The 16,429-nt window shown below is 64.6% G+C and overlaps 2 protein-coding genes across 3 annotated transcripts; both read left to right on the top strand.

Moving 5' to 3' along the window:
- Positions 1-1,259: 1,259 nt before the first annotated feature.
- On the top strand, positions 1,260-9,804 carry SEPTIN5 (septin 5). Of its 2 annotated transcripts, none has more exons than XM_012454180.3 (11): positions 1,260-1,270; positions 6,085-6,181; positions 6,289-6,375; positions 6,599-6,722; positions 6,805-6,939; positions 7,034-7,151; positions 7,253-7,354; positions 8,126-8,222; positions 8,308-8,443; positions 8,726-8,828; positions 8,907-9,804. In XM_012454180.3, the coding sequence occupies exons 2-11, from the start codon at positions 6,172-6,174 to the stop codon at positions 8,961-8,963; spliced, it is 969 nt and encodes a 322-aa protein (XP_012309603.2). In that variant the 5' UTR covers positions 1,260-1,270; positions 6,085-6,171; the 3' UTR covers positions 8,964-9,804. The 2 variants fall into 2 exon arrangements, with proteins under 2 accessions (XP_012309603.2, XP_012309602.1); XM_012454179.2 differs by lacking the exon at positions 1,260-1,270 and adding an exon at positions 5,189-5,305.
- A 218-nt stretch (positions 9,805-10,022) lies between these two features.
- Positions 10,023-11,225, top strand: GP1BB (glycoprotein Ib platelet subunit beta). The gene is made up of 2 exons (XM_012454181.2): positions 10,023-10,062; positions 10,338-11,225. Exons 1-2 carry the CDS (start codon positions 10,053-10,055, stop codon positions 10,940-10,942), a joined length of 615 nt encoding a protein of 204 aa, XP_012309604.2. The 5' UTR covers positions 10,023-10,052; the 3' UTR covers positions 10,943-11,225.
- The last annotated feature ends 5,204 nt before the right edge of the window (positions 11,226-16,429 follow it).

Below are 16,429 nucleotides of genomic sequence, written 5' to 3'. Positions count from 1 at the left end.
CCTGGGGAGGTGGTGATCCCAAGCCTGACAGTCCCAAAGCCTTCAGAGGTGACGCCTGGGAACACTTAGGGGAGATCCAGGCGGAGGACACCTGGGAATGTGATAGCGACACAAATGACTGGAGAAACTTGCCCTCAGCCACTGAGTCTGGTCGACTCACTGAAGACTAAGGTCTGAACTTCCTCCTCTGTAAATGGGGTGCAGGCTCTGGCCCCACCTTCACAGTGACCCTCAGTCCCCTACAAGCCTTCTCTGCAGGCCACAGGCCTTTGGGCAATGGTACAGCCTCTCTTTTCCTGGGCTGTAAAATGTGATCATTTGTGAAGAGGAGTGAGCTGAGATATGGGGCAGGACCGGCCCTGACCATCTCACTCCAGCTCTGCGCTCCCTTCTCGGTGGGATGCTCCAGGCAGACCCGATCCCACCCTGCAGCCTGCCAGGTGCGCCTGCTGGCAGAGCAGGTTTGCGCAGCACCCAGCGGTCAGCAGGGGCGGGGCTGGGCACTGGCCAGCCTCGCCAAGACCATCCCTGCCTAGGCCAGCGCCTCCGAGTACACCGTGATCTCGGCGGGGAGGGGCGGAGCGTGCAGGGTCTGGCCCAGAAACCCACGGCAGCTTTAGAGAAGGGCCACCGGACGGATGGTCCGAGGCCCGGCGTGGACCCGGGTCCCAGCGAGGGCGGAGGGAGCGCAGGGACGGGCCTGGGCTGGGGCACCCGGGAGGCGGCGCGGAGGAGGCCGCCGGGAACAGCAGTGCAGGGCTGGGGCGGCGCAGGTCTGGCCGGGCGAACCTGGGAGCGGCCGGAGCTGCGGGAGACGAGGGCGTAGCCCCGAGGCCGCGGGCGCGGGTCCATGGGGGGGGCCTGGGTTCCCGCCCCCCTGGGCCGCGCCGGGTCGCGCGTGGGCGCGGCGGGCGCCGATTGGCTGCCGGGCGCGCGGGCGGGGCGGGCGGCGGCGGCGGCGCGGAGGGGCCGCTCACCCCGCAGCCCGGCCTCGGCCTCCGCCGCTTGTCGCCGCGCCCCGCCCGCGCGCCCGCCCCGCACGTCCCCCGCCGGCGGCCACCATGAGCACAGGCCTGCGGTACAAAAGCAAGCTGGCGACCCCAGGTGAGCCCGGCGCCTGCTCGCGTGCCCGCGCGCGCCTTTGTCCCCGCCGTCCGCGCGCCTCTCACCGTGTGTCTCCGTCTCTCCCCCGCCCTCCGGCTCGGACCCGCTCGGACCCGGACCCGGACCCGGACTCGACCCCGACCCCGACCCCGCAGAGGACAAGCAGGTACGTGCGCACCGCCGTTCCCCAGCCGTGAGACCCGGCCGGCTGTCACCCATTGTGGCACCAGAGCCGCGGGCGCCCAGACGCGACCCCGCCCCCGCCGGCCGTCACCCGGCTCTGTCGCGATCACCGATTGTTAGCCGGACAGTGCCGTCGCGCCTGGGGCTGAAGAGGGGAGGAGTGGGGCCCCTGATCCCCTGACCCGCACAGCAGGGACCTTGTCCCCCTCTCCAGGATGGGGGGATGGGCCGAGTATCCCCCTCCCACAGGGCCAGCACCAGCACCTCCTGCTGACCTGGCCTGTAGGTCATGGGCTGAGGGTCCTGGGTGAGGCCACGGTCTTGGCAGGCCACGCTGGGGGAGGGGACTCAGGCTCCAGCAGCCAGCACAGTCCCTGAGCACCCCCACAGCGGCGGGCCTCTGGTCACAGCGGCCTCCGCTGCACCTTCATGCCCTTCTCCCTCCCCAAACACAAATTCGAGTGTTCTGGTCTGCAGCAGGGCCTCTTCCTCAGATTAAGAACCCCCCAAGGCCTGCTCTGAGTCATTCTCTGTGCCCAGAATGGGTCCTGGGACCCAGTGGGTTCAAATAGGGTTGTGGCTTTCCAAAAGGGTTGGCCTGGGCCCCGCCCTCCAGGAAAGCAGGACTGGACAGGAGGCTGGCCCAGGTACCTGTGTGAAAACCCAGCCCAGCTCAGGGTTAAACAATGCTGTGAGACCCCTGGAGCGGGGTGGGAGCTGGTAACCAGGTAGGCTGGAGGATCTGGGGAACCTTGCTGGTGGCCTCTCTGGCATGAGTTCAGCCATCTTTGGAGGAGAAAAGAGCCCAATCCTGGCACCAGCATGGCATTGGCAGCCCCCATCAGGGATGGAGTTTCCTAGGAGCCATGGATGCTGAGTGGGACTCCAGAGTCCTGGCCCAGGGTGCAGCAGGCAGGGCAGGAGGGCTGAGCAGGGGGTGCTGGGAGCTGAGGAGTCACTGGCTGATCCGCGCTAGTCTCCTGGAAGAGACACACCCCACCCAGAGGTATCTGAGGCTCTCTGAGAGGGGCTCCTTGGGGAGCCAGGCTGGGAGCTGCTTCCCCGTCACAGCAGGTCAGACAAAGCCTGAGATGCAGGGACACATGTGCCAGGCTATTGTTTGAGGGAGACGGAAGAAGCCGAGTCTGGGAGACCCCAGAGGCCAGGCCCCTGAGGCTTCTCCTGGGCCTGCAGGTGTCCCAAGCTTGACCCAAGGGCAGTCTGAGACCCTGGGCTCCAGCCGCTGTTTTTCAGTGCATTAGGGTTTTCTTGCCCATTGCTACAGGGTGGGGACCCCCTCCTGCTGAGGTGCCCATCCTTTGAGGTCAGCTGGAAGTCCACCTCACCCCATCCCAGGCCTCCAAGCCCAGAGGAAGAAGGCACCGTGAGGCCAAGGGAGGGAGCCCCAGAGCAGGAGCCGGGCCAGGTGTTTGGGGCTGCCAGTGGGTCTCGGGGAGCTGGAGTGCCCAGCAGCTTCCCTGCTACCACTGCTGTCATTGAGCCTCAGCCTGTCCAAGCATCATTTTTCCTCTTTGAAAGGGGGCTGTAGAGGCACTGGGGGAGCTCCGTCACCGCTGTGTCCCCGCCTCCTCACAGGCAGCACTGGGGCTGTCTTGGCTCCGGCTGCTGCTCCCAGAGCTGACTCGGGTGATTCTAAGAATGGAAGTGCCTGAGAACCTCAGGCATAGGGAGGAGGTGGGTGCAGCTGTGACATATGGCTCAGGAAGCCCTGGGAGTATCTTTTGTGACTCGGGGAACAGAGAAAGGGAGTGGCAGGTAGGGCCTCTTCCTTGAGGCTCCCCCAGGGAATCCACAGGCCCTGACTGGGCCCCAGTGGGTGGCAGGGCAGGTAGGTTGAACTCTGAGAGTGCGATTCTTGCCCTCCTGACCTGGGCCTCCCCAGAGGCTGTGCCTTACCAATGGGGAAACTGAGGCAGGCAGTCTGAGAGCCACACACTGTTAGACATCTCCTAGCCTGAGGCCTAGGCGCAGGGCTCTCTGTCTTCCTGGAGATGCCCTGGGCCTGAGATGCCAGCCTGTCTGGATGGGTGCTGGGCTTCAAGGTGTGGACCCTCAGGTGGAAGCTGGGTGGGACTTAGCCCAGAGGCTTCCTGCAGGTCAGGGCCATGGAGGGTTGGGGCCAGTGAGAAGGCATTCTGGCAGCAAGGACTGAGGGATGCGCTGGGATAGCTGAGGGGCTTGTAGCCAGCCCCTCTCCCTGGGATGAAAGGCTCTCCTGTTCCCAGCTGTGGGCCTACCCCTCCTCCCCAGGTGCCAGCGGCTTCCAGGCCCACAGCCAGACCAGGGCCTGGACGGGGAATGGAGGAGTTCCCTCAGCCAACAGAGCCTAAGGGAGAGCTGATGGGGGTGGGGGTGGGGGTTTGGGGCCTCCAGCTTCTAATGTTCTAATATACAGGGGCTTGGCCTCTCCAGTCTACCCTCGAACCTTTCCAGGCCTCATGTCTTCCACTGCTGGGCTGGCCTGTTAGGATTCTACTGGGGTCCTGGAGGTGGGGAGGTGGGTGGCCCACAGAGGGGAGCTCAGGAGACCCCCACAGTCCCTGGAGTGGCCACACAGGAGGGAAGCCCAGCTGGCAGGAGCTCCCAGTTCCTCCCATCCTGTGGGTCAGAGCTGGTGAGGAAGCTCAGAGGGCAAGGGAGTGTCCACTGAAGCAAGTGGGAGATGGGCCCCATCCCACCCCCATCCCTGTCTCTGAGGGCAGGTCCACTTGAGGGCTGCAGGGCGTGGCATGGGTGGCTGCCTTTTTTCAGCAGGCTGGCGGGGGCTTCCCTTCTGGCAGCCTGCACCCTTTCCTCCCCTTCCAGCCACCCTAAGCCTCCTGGGGGGTGCGCCGGGCTGGATTTCACAAGAGAGGTGGGTTCTGCCCTCCTCCGGTTCCCTGAATGTCTTGGGGCGCCACATTGGGAAGAGTCCCCCAAACACACACACGCACCCACCCACCCACATCCACGCGTACACGCACATACCCAATGCACGCACGCACACACAGCGCACACACACACGCATACATGCACACGAACCCGTAGGGAGGCACACTCACAAACGCGCACTCACAATCACACACGCACACACACAAACAGGCGCACACACAAACACGCACGCACACACGCAGGCACACACGCACGCACCGAAGAGGTCAGCCTCAAGCAGGGCTGGGGAGGTGAGGGGTGCAGGGCGCGGCGTGTCTGTGGGCAGTTGGGGCACCGTGACGTCACCGGGAGGTTTTCGGGCTAGTTTGCGAGAAGACTGCGGGCCCTGAACGGGGCGGGTTCCCGCGCGGTTGCGCGTGGGTCCCGGGAGCGGCCTCCGGCTCCCTCTGGCGGGCGGAAGCCGCGCAGCACCTCTGGGGGGCGGGACGCGCGGCCGCCACCTACTCCCCGCTCCCGCCCGCGTGCAGGACCCGGTCGTCCCCTCCTGCTGTCCCGGAGCCTGGACTGAGGCCTCGGGGGCGCGGCGGGGCTCCCGGTCCACGCGAGCCACGGCCCGTCCGCGCCTCGGCTCAGCCCTGCCCTCCGCAGCCGCTTTCGGATGGCTCCGCCCGCGGCCCAATTTCCAGGCGACCGTTTCCCGGCGACGGCGGGCGGGGCTGTCTCTGCCGCCCCCCGCCGCGCGTTCCGCGGGCGCCCTTGACGCCCCGCCTCTGGCTTGGGTGCGGGAGCGGGGCCTGGCCAGGCTGCGACGCCGCCACAGCTCGGGGCCAGTCCACCCAGTCAGGGGGATGGCTCGGGCGGCCGCTGGGGTCGACGGCCCCCCCGGTGGGCGACGTGCCCTGTCCAGGCCTCACTTCCCGCGTGCACAAAACGGGGAGGAGAACGCAGCCTAAAGCAGAGCCGAGCCAAGGTACCTCGCCGTCACCGGGCTCTGGCGGCCTGACCAGGCCTGGGGTGCGAGCGCGGGCCCACGGGGGTCGCCGCGATGGACTCGCTGGCAGCGCCCCAGGATCGCCTGGTGGAGCAGCTGCTGTCGCCGCGGACCCAGGCCCAGAGGCGGCTCAAGGTGCGTGTGTGGAGAGGGCGGAACGTGGGTCTGTGACCCCGCGGGCTCCGGGACGCGGCAGGGACCAGCAAGGGCTCCCCGTCCCCGCGCGCCACTGCCTACCAGAGCCTCGGCTCAGCCCTGCCCTCCGCAGAGGCCTCAGGGGTCCAGAGCCCCAAGGTGGGCGACGTGACCTGTCCAGGCCTCACTTCCTGGGTCCCCAAAACGGGGCGGAGAACGCGGCCGTGGGACCCCTCCAGGGGCCCCAAGGGTCTGCGGGGGCTGGGCGCGCGGGCCGGGGAGGCTCGGCGCCGCCGTCTATAAATAGGCGCTGCTCCGCCGCCGCTGCTGCCGCCGCCCCCGCGACTGGATCCGGGCCAGGCGGGGCCTCCCGCCCCTTGGCACTCTCCGGAGGGTGAGTGTCAAGGCCCTGAGCTTCTCCAGCTTGTGGAGGGCCTTGAGTGTGTCCCAGGGGTCCCAAGCCTACTGCCCTCTGCGCAAGGAGGGAGGACACCGCCTGTGCCTGCGGTGGCCTGACATCTCCCCCAGGACAAACCGTCTCCGTCCCCGCAGAGCCCTCCCTGAGGTTGGGGCAGGGGTGTTTTCTCTTGCTACCCCCTCGCCTGTCTTACCTCCAGGACTTTGCCCACGGGCCCTCCCCTCATTTTTGCCAACAAAATGCCCCTCTCTGGGAACTGTACTTCTGCTGTCTCTTCATCCTGCATTTGGTAAGAGACAGGGTATTGGGCTTCCTGGAGAAAACTTTGTGTCCCTAACCTGCCCCACCCTGCTGCCCCCAGGACATTGACAAGCAGTACGTGGGCTTCGCCACACTGCCCAACCAGGTGCACCGAAAGTCGGTGAAGAAGGGCTTTGACTTCACGCTCATGGTGGCTGGTGAGTGGGCCGGACTCCTCGGGGGAGTGGCTGGGGTCCCTAGCCAGCCAAGCTCTGTCGTTGGAGCCCCAGACCTAACCCAACTCCTTCTCTGTACCTGTGTGCAGGTGAGTCGGGCCTGGGGAAGTCCACACTGGTCCACAGCCTCTTCCTGACCGACCTGTACAAGGACCGGAAGCTGCTCAGTGCGGAGGGTAAGTGGCCTCCAGGAGGTCCTGGCACTGATCCCCAGCCCCCTGCCATGGAACCCCTCCAAGGGCTCCCCCTTCCAGATCCAGCTCCCACTGTTCTGTTTCACCGTGTGGGTGCTCTGGGGGTAGGGCTGAGGCACCAAGATGAACGAGGACAAGGGTCCTGGCTGCCAAAGGTGAAGGGCTGAGGGTTGGAAAGGCCCCTCCAGTGGCCCCTTCCCCATAGAGCGCATCAGCCAGACGGTGGAGATTCTAAAACACACGGTGGACATTGAAGAGAAAGGCGTCAAGCTGAAGCTCACCATCGTGGACACGCCGGGATTTGGGGATGCTGTCAACAATACCGAGTGGTGAGCGAGGCCTGCTGAGAAAGGCCCTGCCTAGACAGCCACAGCACTCCAGGCCTGGCCTCACACTCCTCCCTGCCCACAGCTGGAAGCCCATCACCGACTATGTGGACCAGCAGTTTGAGCAGTACTTCCGCGACGAGAGCGGCCTCAACCGAAAGAACATCCAGGACAACCGAGTGCATTGCTGCCTGTACTTCATCTCCCCCTTCGGGCATGGGTGCGTGGCTGTCCTGGGGCCAGATGTGGGAGCGCGCCCCCTACGATATGTCCCCCTGGCTGTGCCCATGCCCACCCCTGGCTGGTCTCGGCAGGCTGCGGCCGGTGGACGTGGGTTTCATGAAGGCGTTGCATGAGAAGGTCAACATCGTCCCTCTCATCGCCAAAGCTGACTGTCTTGTCCCGAGTGAGATCCGGAAGCTGAAGGAGCGGGTGAGCCTGCTGCCACACAGGGGCCTGGCCAGGACCCTGGGGCTGAGAGTACCAGGGGGATGTGGCCGGCCTCAAATCTGACAGCCCTTACCCCATCACAGATCCGGGAGGAGATTGACAAGTTCGGGATCCATGTATACCAGTTCCCTGAGTGTGACTCGGACGAGGATGAGGACTTCAAGCAGCAGGACCGGGAACTGAAGGTGAACATGCAGACTGGTGGGGGAAGGGGGATGGAGGTGGCGAGGGGCAGAACCAGAGGACCTGTCTCCTTCACACGCGGCCTACTGGAGGAGGGCCAGGTCAGCCTGGTTGGGGCAAGAGTCATTTGTTCTAGGAGTAGAGGACCTGTACTTCATCCAGGGCTACAGGGTAAAGATCATCATGTCTTTGCCTGGCTGGGGTGGGTCATGTGGGCCCCGCATGGTGCTTGGCAGGTATGGGGCACTTGCTCAAATCCAGAAGTGCAGCAGTGGGCCAGGACCCCAGCCCTGACCATCTTCCCATGGGTCACCACCAGAGGAAGGGCCTGGTCTAGTGGCACACCCTGGCTCCAGATTTCTGAGCTCCAGGGTTGGTGGCTTTGAGTGCCCCAGCATCTAGAGTGGTGGTGATAATGGAGACCATGCCAGGGGCAGGTGGCCACCAGGGCAAGGGCATCAGCATGGGGAGACATAGGCTCAGCCCTGGGGAGGGAAGGGGCAGCTGGAGCTGGTGATCTTGATGAGGGAGGGACCGAGCATGCCTGGTTGGGCCATAGCCTGGTAAGGCCCTGGAATGTGAGCTGCATGGGCTCTGGCTCCAGCCAGATTGGCAGAGGCCAGAAAGGGGCAATGCCAGGATCTCTTTGAAGAGAGGTTGTTGGTGGTGATGCTGGAGGGGAGCCCCAGGAGCTGAGGCCCCATGCCCCTTTCCCATCACTAACCCTGCAGTTACGCTGACCTGGTGTGAGCCCTTTCCCCTCCTCCCTCCAGGAGAGCGCTCCCTTCGCTGTTATAGGCAGCAACACGGTGGTGGAGGCCAAGGGGCAGCGGGTCCGGGGCCGACTGTACCCCTGGGGGATCGTGGAGGGTGAGTGGAGTCTTGGTGTACCAGGTCTGGGGTGGGAAGGCTGTCCTAGGCCGGCGCCCGCCCACTGCCCACTCCCACCCTGCAGTGGAGAACCAGGCGCACTGCGATTTCGTGAAACTGCGCAACATGCTCATCCGCACGCATATGCACGACCTCAAGGACGTGACGTGCGACGTGCATTACGAGAACTACCGCGCACACTGCATCCAGCAGATGACCAGGTGCGCGCCACCGCCGCGAGCCAGACACCGCCCCGAGCCAGGCCCCGCCCCTCTGGACCCTCCCACGTCTCCATAACTGAGGGCAGGTCCTGCCAGCCCACCCAGACTTGAACCTCGCTCCATCCCCCAAATCGGCCCCCCAGAGCCTGGCCTCCCTAGAGCTAGTCAAGGGCTGTGAGGGCTCCGGAGGGCTGGGCCTCGGCTGTGGCGGGGATGGGCCAGGCATCGCCAGCCCACACTGAGCCTCCCAGCAGCGTCGCCCCGCCCATCCCTCCCCCGCAGCAAACTGACCCAGGACAGCCGCATGGAGAGCCCCATCCCGATCCTGCCGCTGCCCACCCCGGATGCTGAGACTGAGAAGCTCATCAGGATGAAGGATGAGGAGGTGTGTGGGGCGGCGGGGGCGGGCGGCAGGGATGCACCTAGCGGTGCTGCTCACCCGCCCCGTTGTCTCCGCCCACAGCTGAGGCGCATGCAGGAGATGCTGCAGAGGATGAAGCAGCAGATGCAGGACCAATGACGCTCGCCGCGGACACACCGTCCGTCTCCGGGACGCCCTCCCACCCCTGGACCCTAGACCGGACTGTTCCCGACCCGGAGACGCGGGGCCACAGCCCCCAGCTGACCCTAATTTATTTTCAGCACCAACCCCTCCCAGGTCATTCATATCTGCTTCCAAGGGGCCTGGACCGTAGCCCCCTCCCAGCTGGCCCTCTCTGGTCTTGGGGGATCAGGAGCCAAGTTGGGCAGGACTTCAGAGATCCGCCTTTCTTGCTCTTCCCTCGTCCCGGGAGGTCACAGCGCCCAAACTGCAGGCCCTGCTCTGGCAGGCAGGCAAACCAAGGCAGAAGAGGGAAACGGATTCCCAGGGTCCAGGGTCTGTTCTCTGCCCCAGAGCTGCAGAACGGACTTGGAAGCCCTCCTTTGCCTGCTCCCGCGGGTCACCCAGCGAGTGCTGAGACCCCATTTTCCGTCGAGGCAGGCAGGGTCTTCCCATAGCCTCGGAGCCCAGCGGGCAGGGTAGGGCCGAATCAAATGGGAGCCCTCCAGACATAAGGAGGTCAGAGGCTGTGAGGAGGGCGGGCCTGACCGCCCACACTCCTTCGCTACAGCCAGGCCCGACCTGGAGGGCCCCAGGGGCACTGGGCAGGGAGCCACCTCCTGGCAACTCTCAGTGCCGTCCCCTGCCCTCGCCCGAGGCCTCTTCTCCCCAGCACCACCGTCGTGTGCCGGAGTCCCGAGCCTCGGCCTCCCGATCTTCCCACCCGCATGATCCTTTCCCGCCACACGATGCTCCTTTTTGTTCCGTTGTGAATGCCGCATCTTGTCCTGGTGACAGGAGAACAATGTTGGTGAACGTCGCAGTAGGTGTCCGAGTGCTCCGTGTGCCCCTGAAAGCGGGTGGGAGCGGAAGCCCGGGCGGCCGCGGCCTCCGACGATAGCGCGCTATCTGCAGACGCGCGCGGCCTCTGGGCTATTTCTGGCCCGGCCGCAGCACTGTGGTGGGTGCGGGCGTGCCGGGACCCGGCGGGGGCGGGGCGGCCTTATGGGTCGGCTCTCCCGCCTACGCCTCCCGCTCCAGAGCAAGCCGGGCCGCCGTCCTCTCGCCATGGGCTCTGGTGAGTCTGGAGTCCGGTTGGGCCCCTGACTGCTCTCTAGGCCGATACGGGTTGAGAGGCACTCTGGTCCTTTGGCTGCAGCAGGGGGAGACTTGGATCAGACTTAGAGGGGAATTCTAGCCAGCGTACGGGGTGGTCAGGGTGGAGAGGCTGGCGGGGTACCGGGACGCCGGGCATCAGCGGGCTGGATGGAGCCGGGCCGGCGCTCTGGGCGCTCAGAGACGTCGCCCAGGCGCCCCGCCGACCGCCCGGCTCACTGCGGCCTTCCCTTGCAGGGCCGCGCGGGGCGCTGAGCTTACTGCTCTTGCTGCTGGCGCCGCCGAGCTGCCCGGCCGCAGGTTGCCCGGCGCCCTGTAGCTGCGCGGGGACGCTAGTGGACTGCGGGCGCCGCGGGCTGACTTGGGCCTCGCTGCCGACCGCCTTCCCTGTCGACACAACAGAGCTGGTGCTGACCGGCAACAACCTGACGGCGCTGCCGCCAGGGCTGCTGGACGCGCTGCCCGCGCTGCGCGCCGCACACCTGGGCGCCAACCCCTGGCGCTGCGACTGCCACCTGGTTCCGCTGCGCGCCTGGCTGGCCGGCCGCCCGGAGCGTGCCCCCTACCGCGACCTGCGTTGCGTGGCGCCTCCAGCGCTGCGCGGCCGCCTGCTGCCCTACCTGGCTGAGGACGAGCTGCGTGCCGCTTGCGCTCCCGGCTCGCTCTGCTGGGGGGCGCTGGCGGCGCAGCTCGCGCTGCTGGGCCTGGGGCTGCTGCACGCGCTGTTACTGGTGCTGCTCTTGTGCCGCCTGCGGAGGCTGCGCATCCGCGCCCGCGCCGCGCCCCCGCTGTCGCTGACCGCCCCGCTGTTGGACGAGTCGGCCGGAACCGGCGCGTCCTGAGGAGAGACCTGGCGCTGAGCAACGCGGGCCTGTAAACTCAACAGGACCCTGCCCAAGGAGCCCTCGCGCCAACCTGGACCCGCCTCGGCCTCCTCTGCTGCCCAATCTCTCAGACCCGCCCCACCTGCAGGCCCAGACCCACGTGGGGCAGAACTCCTGCCCACTTTATCCCGAGGGAGGCGAACCTGCACCTCCAGGCTTGGGAGGACCGTGGGGTACAATGCGGTCCAGACCCTGGTCTTTCCTCCAAACTGTGGTGCTGAATAAATCCTTCTGATCTGGCCGTCTCTGTCTGACTGACCTGGAAATTCCCCTCGCCAAACTCAGGAAAAAGCGTTCAAGGGGACACAAACACATCCTCGTATGCCCCTTCTCACGTCAGGGGCAGACAGGAGTCAGTGGGTGAACTCTCCCCTTCCAGACACACTCCCAAAAGGCCACGTGGGAAGGCATGAGAGACATGCTAGGTGACAACGCTTGGGGGACAACGAGGACACTGTGGGAACGACGAGGACGCTGTGGGGGCGGCGAGGACGCTGTGGGGACGCTGTGGGGGTGGTAAGGATGCTGTGGGGACGGTGAGGACGCTGTGGGGGTGGTAAGGATGCTGTGGGGACAGTGAGGACGCTGTGGGGACGCTGTGGGGGTGGTAAGGATGCTGTGGGGACGGTGAGGACACTGTGGGGCAGTAAGGACGGTCCTAGCAGTGGACCTAGTCATCTGAGCATGTTCAGGGGATGGTTCCCACGCACAGCGCCGGCTGTGAGGACACTGTAGCATCTCAAGGATTGGATGGGTTCTCCGATGCAGGGTGAGGACGCAGGCCGGCGTTGGTGTTGGCATCGTTCAGTTCACTAGGGGAGTGTTGAGGCAGGTGAGCAGGGTTGGTTCGGGTCTGTTGCTCCATCTGGGAATCCCTGAACCATCGGAGTGAGAAGACGGACTCTGTGTGATGGAGCTATGGGTTGTGGGGGTTCATGGAAGGCCCCACAGCGATGAGTGGGCCTCGGGGATTGCAGGGTCTGGAATCATTGTGTCCTGGAGTGACCCAGTCCCCCACCACACCTGGCCCCACCAACACCCCCAAACCCTCCTCGTGCCATATCTCTTCATCCCACAGCAGCAGCCCCAGCCCCAGACCCCTTCTGCCAGTGTGCAGGGCTCATAGCCCATTCCTACCAGCCGAGAACTGTCCCTGTCCCTGCCCACAGCCACTGCCTTCTCCAGGCCCCCAGGCTGCGCCACTCGGGGTTTGCACACACCGTTCCTTCTGCCTGGCACATGCTGCCCTCCATGCCACTGCTCCTTGCTCATCTCCTGTGTCTGGCGAGTCCTCCACTGGGCTGCCATTTCCCTTGGGAAGGCCTCTCTGACTGCCCAGACCAGCAAGGGGCTTCTTAGAGTCCCCAGTTTCTGGCCACCTACTGCCCTTCCCAGACCCTGGAGCTGAGCAACCAGGTCTTCCAAATCCTCTTCGGGTGCCCAGGTCAGCACAGGGTGCCCAACTTAGGGGGTGACTGATGCCTTTCTCACTATTGGAGCCGGCCTGGGATGTCAGGGACAGGGTCCCTCTGCCACTGTCCGTGTAGCCCCCACCTGACTGGCCCTATGAACAATGAAGACTATTTTCCATGCATCCCAAGAGGCCCCAGATGAGGAGCCTCAGGTCCCGGCCGCCCGGCTCAGGAAGGCCCTCGGCCCCCAATGGCCATCACTGACCACCACTGACCGGGTCGGGGAGGCTGCCACTGACACAACCTTTGTTCTGTCCTTTGTGAGACAAGATAGATGGCCCTCCTGCAGGGCTGATGCTATCTCGAGGCTGCCAGTCAGACATGAGGCAGGAGCCACCCCCGCCTTTGTGAGCAGGTGCAGGGCATCCGGCCCATTGTGGGCTGCGGCCAACTGTGGTCGTCCATCCGGCCTTATCGCCACATCGAGGACAGTGGCCCCCTTTATACAAATGGACTGCTCCACTTACTCTCCCCAGCGGTGGCCTGGCACCTCCAGAGCTCCTAGTGGAGGTCAAAGGTAAGCATCATCATACACAGTGCGTGTGCAACACTCTAAACTCAGTCCAAGCAGGGCACAGGGAGCGGGTGTGCTCCCCACTTTCCATAAGAAACCAGATCCCGGAAGGGGGCTCTCTGCTGGGCCCCGGAGCTTTCTTTGTGTCTGTGCTGGAAGCAGAGCAGAGGCAGGCCCCCTGGGACCCCTCTCTGCCTCACTGAGGCCTTTGGGGTACAAATGCACAGCCCAGGAGAAAGTGGCCTGGGGTCCAGAGTGGACCCCAGCCAGGAGGAGAATACTCCTCTGGGCTGTGGGAAAAGGCCCCAGTAGGAGTGGAAGGGGGGCCCTGAAGGGCAGTAGCTGCAGAGTCAGGGGGCCTCCTGTTGGGGAAAGTTCTGGAATCACTGTGTGGTCAGACATAAGGAAGAACTTCCTGTCTGCTAGTTGACGGGGTGGCTGACCCCCATGGTTCCTCCATGACCCCTTCTCTTGCTGGCTTTCCATGGTATAGACTGGCTCATGCCGAGGGACTGACCACGGGGGGCACCAGTCTGTGCTCGCTGGCTGAACTTCCTTGGCTGCCTGGGAGCCCCCAGTCCCCACATCTGATCCTGAGCTGACCCTTCACACACCGGCCCTGGGGCCTCAGCCACCAAGGAGTTTGGAGAAGCAGATGGTCCCAGCTCAGCAACCCTAAACGACCCTGCGGGGACAGGGGAAATGCACACCCTCCCTGCAGTGGGTACCACCTCTACTCTAGCATTGTCCTTCATTTCAGAGATAACACATCTGCCCCAGGGCCCCTCCCCACTGATGAGCAGGGCCCCTCTGTGATGTTAGACTCTTCCTTCTAGGCAGGAACAGGTTGGAGGGGTCCCCTCTCCAAGCCTTGCCTGGACCCCACACCCCCAGCTCCCAGGCCAGCTGATTCAGGCCTCCTTGCCCTGCAACCCAAGGACCCTCTCACCACCACTGCCCAGCCAACCTCCCTGGGCTCCCGGGATCTCAGCCCTAGGTCAAGGCCCAGCCCTGGTGCACCCTCCCCGGGGGGCCAGGCTGTCGGTGCCTTTGCCCACGCCCTCCCTGCTGTGGTTACTCCTCCATCTTAGAGGCCCCTCTCAAGCCCATCCTCGCAGAGCTTCCTAGACCTGCCCTAGCCTGACACATGGTGCAGGACAGCGTTCAGGCCTGTGTCCCCAAAGTCCACCTGGGGTTCAAGCAACATCTCAGGCCTGTACACAGCCAGCTAGTGAATGAGTGACCGAGGCCGTGAACAACCCTAGGCAGGCACCAGAGGGCGCTCGCGGTCTGCAGAAAACGCTGGCTAAGGGGTGAGCGTAGAAAGAGGTGGGCGCTGTGGGTACAGACAGCTGGGCTCCGCGGAGAAACGGAGGCCTGGAGTGGGGGCAGTGGGTTGTCTAGGCTGGCGGTGAGCGGCACCGAGTGGGACGGGGAGGCCACCCCTCGTAGGGGCGGGGAGAGGGTCGCCGCGTGGCCGCTGACAGACGGGGCGGGATGAGCGCGGCCCCCGCAGCTCACTGACAGCCTGTCAACTGGGAAGATAAGGGACTTCTTCCGCCAGGCATGGGGTGAGGGTCAACCCAGGTGCTCTGTCCCGGTCCCGCTGGTGTTTGCTCGGTAAACACTTATTGGGCTCCTGCTGTGCGCCCCGCGGCGGGGGAGGGGCCGGCAACCCTGAAAGCCTGGGCTCCACAGCCTCTGCCAGGGATGCCGGGGCCGCGGGCAAGCAATGGCGCAGGAAAAGAGGCTCTGTCACCTCTGGCTCCGCCTGGGGAGAGTTGCCTGTGGGGTCCTTCACGGATCCCCTCCAGCCTGGGGCGGCACTAGCCTCAGCTTCAGAGCTGGGCTGTCCCCCATGAGCCGAGGCCTCACTGGGGCCCCGTGGAGGAGGTCCTGGGGAAGGTCTGGGGAGCTGAAGCCCCAGCCACATGGGGGAGGACTGCACCCCCTTACCAGACGGAGCAACAACATTGGAGTGGGTGGCGGGGCCCTGGGGGCCCATAGCTCAGCACAGCGTCTGCGCCCACCCCCTGTGTTTCCGATGGAAGACAGGCTGAAGGTGATAAATCACCGGGTCCCACCCCCAACCACCCCGCCAACGGGTGGGGAAGGGGGGCTGCATATGACAGAGATGGGGACTGAGACAGAGACGGGAGCCACGTCTTGAGGAGAGACAGAGACAGTGGCACTGCGGTGGCCCTGCTGACACGGGCCAGGGCCCTTGCTTGGGTGTCCGGGCTCCGCAGTCTGGGCGCCCCTTCCACAAAGCCCATCTGGAAACCAGCTGAGAGCCACTGCACCCCCACCCCGGCTGACCCCCAACAGGGAGGTGGAGGAGGGAGGCAGACCTTTGCAGCCATAATTCCGTCCCACCCTGGAGGACCATAAATCAGCAGGGGCTCTCAAAGCACTGCCCACCCCAGGCCGAAGGAGGGGCTTCAGGGTCACTGGTCCTGGGGACTGGGCCTGGCCTTGTTTGGGTCTGTCCCTCTTTAAACAGCCCTGAAGCCAAGGCGGGCAGATAACTTGAGGCCAGGAGTTCGAGACCAGCCTGGCCATCATGGTGAAACCCTGTCTCTCTACTAAAAATACAAAAATTATCCAGGCGTGGTGGTGGCACCTGTAATACCAGCTACTCAGGAGGCTGCAGGGAGAGGATGGCTTGAGCTTGGGAAGCAGAGTTTGCAGCGAACCCAGATCACGCCACTGTGTGCCAGCCTGGGTGACAGAGCTAAATTCTGTCTCAAAAAATAAATAAAAATAAACAGCCCTGAGGAGAACCCCAGCGCCCCCCACCCCTAGCCCAGCACACTGACAGCACTGTCTACACTGGAGGTACACACTCACATCCTCACTTTTTCTCTCCAGACAGGAAACCTCTGTGGGGAGTGACTCTGTGTCCTCATCAGGAGACCGCCTGTTGCTGGCCCCTCAGGAACTGGGAGTCAGCATATGCCACCCAGTGAAACCCTCCTGGGGGTCTTCTCTGACCAGGGGAAGTGCCTCCTTCCATCCTGTCTTCCTGCCACCCACCCCCGCAGGGTTCTGAGGGCCAGCTGGACAAAAGGTGGTAAGAGATGGACCAGGTGAGCCCCCACAGGTGAGTGCACCCCCCACGCATACACACAGGGCAGGTGCAAAGTCAGTACCCAGTGGGAGAGGCTTGAGAGGGCCTGGGGGAGTGCTCCCTGGAACTGTGGGGTGTCCTCAGCACTCTAGTTCCAGCTGGGCCGGCCTCAGCAACCCCTCTCCAGGGTCCATCCTGCAGACAGCCCCTAGGGTCCCCGTGGTGGGCACAAGAGCGTTGTACACAAGGAAACACCAATATCCACTGTGACGTCACCCCAGCTTGTCTCAAAGAGCCATGGGGTTGGGAATGGGGGCTGTTCCTTACCTAGAAAGACCTTCAGAGATGTTGGAATTCTGTGCCTGGCACTGACTGTCCTTGGGCTGGCC

This window comes from Aotus nancymaae, unplaced genomic scaffold, assembly GCF_030222135.1.
Source record: "Aotus nancymaae isolate 86718 unplaced genomic scaffold, 86718_ANA_hifiasm-v0.15.2.pri h1tg000049l, whole genome shotgun sequence".
Classification (NCBI taxonomy): domain Eukaryota; kingdom Metazoa; phylum Chordata; class Mammalia; order Primates; family Aotidae; genus Aotus; species Aotus nancymaae.
The sequence above is the reverse complement of the archived record's forward strand: the minus strand, read 5'-3'. Positions and strand labels throughout refer to the sequence as shown.

Coding starts and splice junctions, on each gene's coding strand:
- SEPTIN5 (XM_012454179.2), top strand. CDS start 5,225: ATGGACTCGCTGGCAGCGCCCCAGGATCGCCTGGTGGAGCAGCTGCTG. Junction 6,182..6,288: donor CTTCACGCTCATGGTGGCTG/GTGAGTGGGCCG, acceptor ACCTGTGTGCAG/GTGAGTCGGGCCTGGGGAAG. Junction 7,152..7,252: donor TCCGGAAGCTGAAGGAGCGG/GTGAGCCTGCTG, acceptor ACCCCATCACAG/ATCCGGGAGGAGATTGACAA.